This window comes from Teleopsis dalmanni, unplaced genomic scaffold, assembly GCF_002237135.1.
Source record: "Teleopsis dalmanni isolate 2A unplaced genomic scaffold, ASM223713v2 unscaffolded_contig_3642, whole genome shotgun sequence".
Lineage (NCBI taxonomy): Eukaryota > Metazoa > Arthropoda > Insecta > Diptera > Diopsidae > Teleopsis > Teleopsis dalmanni.
Window position 1 is genome coordinate 1 of NW_024035024.1, and position 4605 is coordinate 4605.

Below are 4605 nucleotides of genomic sequence, written 5' to 3' on the forward strand. Positions count from 1 at the left end.
GAAGACCCGTATCTCGGGAAACGATTTTGTGAAATTTTTCCTACGAGATATGGACCCATGGGGTTTTGAGAATTAGCATTGTAGACATATTTTTAAATGGGTATTAATCTGAATCAAAAGTAAAAAAAATTTTGTGTGACATAATCCTGTTTTTTTTACTGAAAATTCGTGTGTATATGTTTGGTGTGATATGAAGGATAAATAAATTTTTAAAAGTATATAGAATTTAATATAATATTATATAAGAATATTTGTAGCATATTCTTTGAAAATTCATTCAATGGAAATGTAGTACGCATGTGCTTGATGTGTTTTGCGGGAGAAAAAAAAAAATTTAAATTGCTTAAACAATTTCACAAAAGTACAATCAATTATCTTTGAAGCACTGTAAATTTCAAGTTTCTATCTTTTATAGAACTTGAGATATACCCATTTGAAAATATGTCTACAATGCCAATTCTTAAAACCCCATGGGTCCATTGAATGAATTTTCAAAGAATATGCTACAAATATTCTTATATAATGTTATTGATTTCGATTAGTAATTAAATTCTATATACTTTTAAAAATTTATTTATCTTTCATATCACACCAAACATGTACACACGATTTTTCAGTAAAAAAAAAGGATTATGTCACACAAATTTTTTTTTTACTTTTGCTTCAGATTAATATACAAATTCTACTTAAAAAATAAATACTTCCACTGTGATATTCCTTTTAGAATTAAATAAAAAAAATTAATTTATCAGGTGTTTTTACGTTGCTCATATGCACCATAATACCATTAAATCAATTTCCGAAGAAAAACTACACAAAAATGTCTACTGTTTATTTTTAAAATAAATGTATACATAAAATATTAACATTTCAAATTAGTTTCGCTTCATTTCTGTTTTTAAATTATGAATTTTATCATAATTAAACGGCTTAATTCATCTATATAAGAAAAAAGTTTATTAGTTTCTTACTAGCCGAACTATCTAGATAACTGCAGCACATAGTCACACCTTTACCTTTTTTTATTTCCTATAGATTTCTTACCTGTGCAGAGTATTTTTCCAACTGTAGCAAAATAACACTTCACCGAAAAAGGTAGGTGCGAAAATTTTTATTTCGTAGTAAAATTTAAAACTGTATCTAAATAAAATATAAAAAATGATAATAGTTTTGAGAAATTTTTTTTTTGAAGTTTAAGGATTAATATTAGAACTCAAATATAAACAATTTTAATTACTTAAACAATTTCATAAAAGTACAATCAATTATCTTTGAAACGCTGTAAATTTCAAGTTTCTATCTTTTATAGAACTTGAGATATACCCATTTGAAAATATGTCTACAATGCCAATTCTCAAAACCCCATGGGTCCATATCTCGTAGGAAAAATTTCACAAAATCTTTTCCCGAGATACGGGTCTTCTTATTTTATAAAAGGCGCTTATAAAAAATTTAAAATTTCAGCCAAATCGTAGATCATGAGATAATTTTTTGCCAAAATCCGTCCGGTTAGTAAAAGAATCACCCAAAAGCACTCTTTAGAAACTATGTATTTGATAAAAATAGTGTGAAATTATTTATTTGATTAAGTGCTAAATATTAAATGCATTGTTTTGTATATTTTAGCCAAATACTGATAGTAATGGTAATAGCGACGATATGGATGGCTCAAGTTTCTCATCCTTCTATTCATCATTTATTAAAATAACTGATGGATCTGACAGCCCACAAGAAACTGACAAGGAGTTCAAACAGGGCAAATACAAAGTATTTTTGGTTAACCTATTAAAACAAAATGAATGTACCTTACTGAATATTATCTTTTCTAGGAAAAAAGTGTTGTAAAGTTAAAGGAACAAGAAGAAAACGATTCGCAACATAGTAAACAATAATTCTTGCATGTAGGAAAATTATATAAATTTATCACCGAATTTCACTGCAAATGAAATCAAAAAGTATGGTTTAAATAATATAAAACTGCTGTTATTAATCTATTGGCAAAGTGTAAACTGTACGAATATTTTTAAAAATAAATGCTAATTTTGTTTCTTTAAATGGTTATCCGGTTGTTTTATTTTTAAAATTTAAAGGGTTTTCAAATAGCAAAGAAAGAAAGGACAAAGACAAAAATTTTATTCAATTTATTGAAATTTGGCTGACCATACAAAGCTGTTTCGAGTATTGCCAAGTTCTCATCAATAGTGGTTCTAGAAAATAATCGAATTTCTTAATTAGTTTATACCATAGTCCGTATATAATTTGTTTGGGCTGCAAGTGCCAGGTTTAGAACTCGTGCCTAACAAATTAGAAGCGATGACTAACCATGTAGACGAGTAGACGAGACTACACAAACTTTAAGTGCTCTAGTTCCAGGTTTTTTGTCACTTTTTTATTTAATTAGTAACATTAACCAAAGCACTTGCCTAGCTTTAAATTAGCATAAATAAATTGAATAAAATTTTTGTGTTGTTTATTTTTTATTATTTTGAATTAAGATAAAACTTTTTGAATTTTTTTTTTTGGTATTTAAAAACATTACCGTAAAAGAGAGTACATTACTCGGCTGCAGTATGGTGCTGCGGTATAAATATATAAATATAATAAGTTCAACCCTGCTTTCATAATGTACGTCTGTGAGGCGTACGATCTTTTTACATTTTGCTCTCTCTCTCTCACAAATGTTTTCACAACGTATGCATATTTGCATTTATCTCAGTCGTTACCAGTGGTAGTTGATTTTCGGTGGTAAAATTTGTATATATTGAGATACTGCCAAGCCATACGTCTACGAGATGTATGTTTATGTTTTGTGCTACTTGTACAATTTTTGAGTGATTATTAGTTATTGTGTTTTTTTATTTAAATTCAGTACATGTAAGTGTAAATAAAAGCAAAATGGAAAGTAATGAAATATTAGACGACACGCAAATAGCTACTTAACTGACATATCTAGATGAATTTAGCTCAACCGAAAATGAGAGTGAAAGAGAAGCGATTATTAGTTATTGTGTTTTTTTATTTAAATTCAGTACATGTAAGTGTAAATAAAAGCAAAATGGAAAGTAATGAAATATTAGACGACACGCAAATAGCTACTTATCTGACATATCTAGATGAATTTAGCTTAACCGAAAATGAGAGTGAAAGAGAAGATGTGGTATCGGAAAATGATATTCCAAAATATCAAAAAAGACGCAAAAGATAAAGATCTTAATGTACAGGAAAATCGTGAAAATATATCGCCAGACCCGGAACACGAAGAAACCAACAATAATAGGTCGTCTTTAGACAGCCGGATAGTAAGAGTACTTCAGCCAACATCAAGAAGCAAAAGCCAATATTGCTGGACTACTTCGAAGGGAATAAATGCCGGTAGAGTTCTATCGATGAATGGTGTTCGAATAATAAGAGGTCTCACAAGAGCATGTAAAGCCTTATGTGATCCGATTTCTTCCTTCACTGCTTTTTTTACTGACGAAATAATATCAGAAATAGTTTAGTGGACAGATGCAGAGATATCTTTAATACGAACAACTAATTTGACAAGCAAAACGTTCGCAGATACAAATTGTCTTGAAATTGGTGCTCTTCTTAGCATACTGACTTTGACCGCAGTATTGAAGGACAATCACTTGTCAGCTATTGAGTTATTCAATACAACCTATAGTGGAGATAGGTACATTGTTGCCATATTAGGACAAGACAACAACAACTGTAAGGATGAAAATTTTGCACAAATTTCCAACCTACATAAATTTAAATAAATTTCGAAGAAATCTGAAATTAAAATAGAGGAATTAACATTTAACATAGTTATTAGAAACTATTTACCAAAAAGTCACCCAGCCTGCACGCAACTGCAACACGTGAAGCAATCTGAAATTAAGAGAAAATAAATTTGTAATAAATAGAGAAATATATCTTAATAAAATAATAAATACATTCCTTCTTTGTTCATCCCCGCAAATTTATTTAAATAATTTATTAATAAATAATTTTTCATAATTATAAAATTAAATTATAAATAATTTAAAAAAAAACACGATAAAATTACTAACACCGGCGCTTTCATGTAAAAAGTAAAAATGTAAACAAACATTTGCAAACGTCAAAAACGTCAAAATGCAATTCGCTGCAAAAAGATGCACAAGGAAGCTTTAGTGCAAAAGTGTTAAAGTGCATTAAGTTTAACTAAGAGAAACTCAAAGCTTTGTGTACTTTGCACATAAAGTTCAAGAGGATGCATATAAAAGACGGCGCAATTTTCTAAGAAGGGAGTGTGTCTTGTATGACACTCAGTGGCATTGTATGTCAACATATAAAATAAATAAATATTAAAAATTGTCTGACACAGTGGCGTTTTTAAGCCTATGGTACAACGAAACGGGAAAATCCGTATCGTTACACAACTTCAACGATGCCATTAGGTGAATACTTCGTGAAGGAGTTAAAAAGGCCAATACATGGTACCTGTCGCAACATCACTTGCGATAATTGGTTCACCTCCGTACAACTAGCAAAGAGTTTCCTAAAAGAGCCATATAAGTTGACCATTGTTGGAACAATAAGATCCAACAAGCGAGAAATACCTGAGCAAATAAAAAA

At 29.4% G+C, this 4605-nt stretch overlaps 1 protein-coding gene across 1 annotated transcript; it reads left to right on the forward strand.

Annotated features, from left to right (window-relative positions):
* Positions 1 to 1623: 1623 nt before the first annotated feature.
* On the forward strand, positions 1624 to 2061 carry LOC119665142 (period circadian protein-like). The gene is made up of 2 exons (XM_038074446.1): positions 1624 to 1767; positions 1830 to 2061. Exons 1-2 carry the CDS (start codon positions 1660 to 1662, stop codon positions 1890 to 1892), a joined length of 171 nt encoding a protein of 56 aa, XP_037930374.1. The 5' UTR covers positions 1624 to 1659; the 3' UTR covers positions 1893 to 2061.
* Positions 2062 to 4605: the final 2544 nt, after the last annotated feature.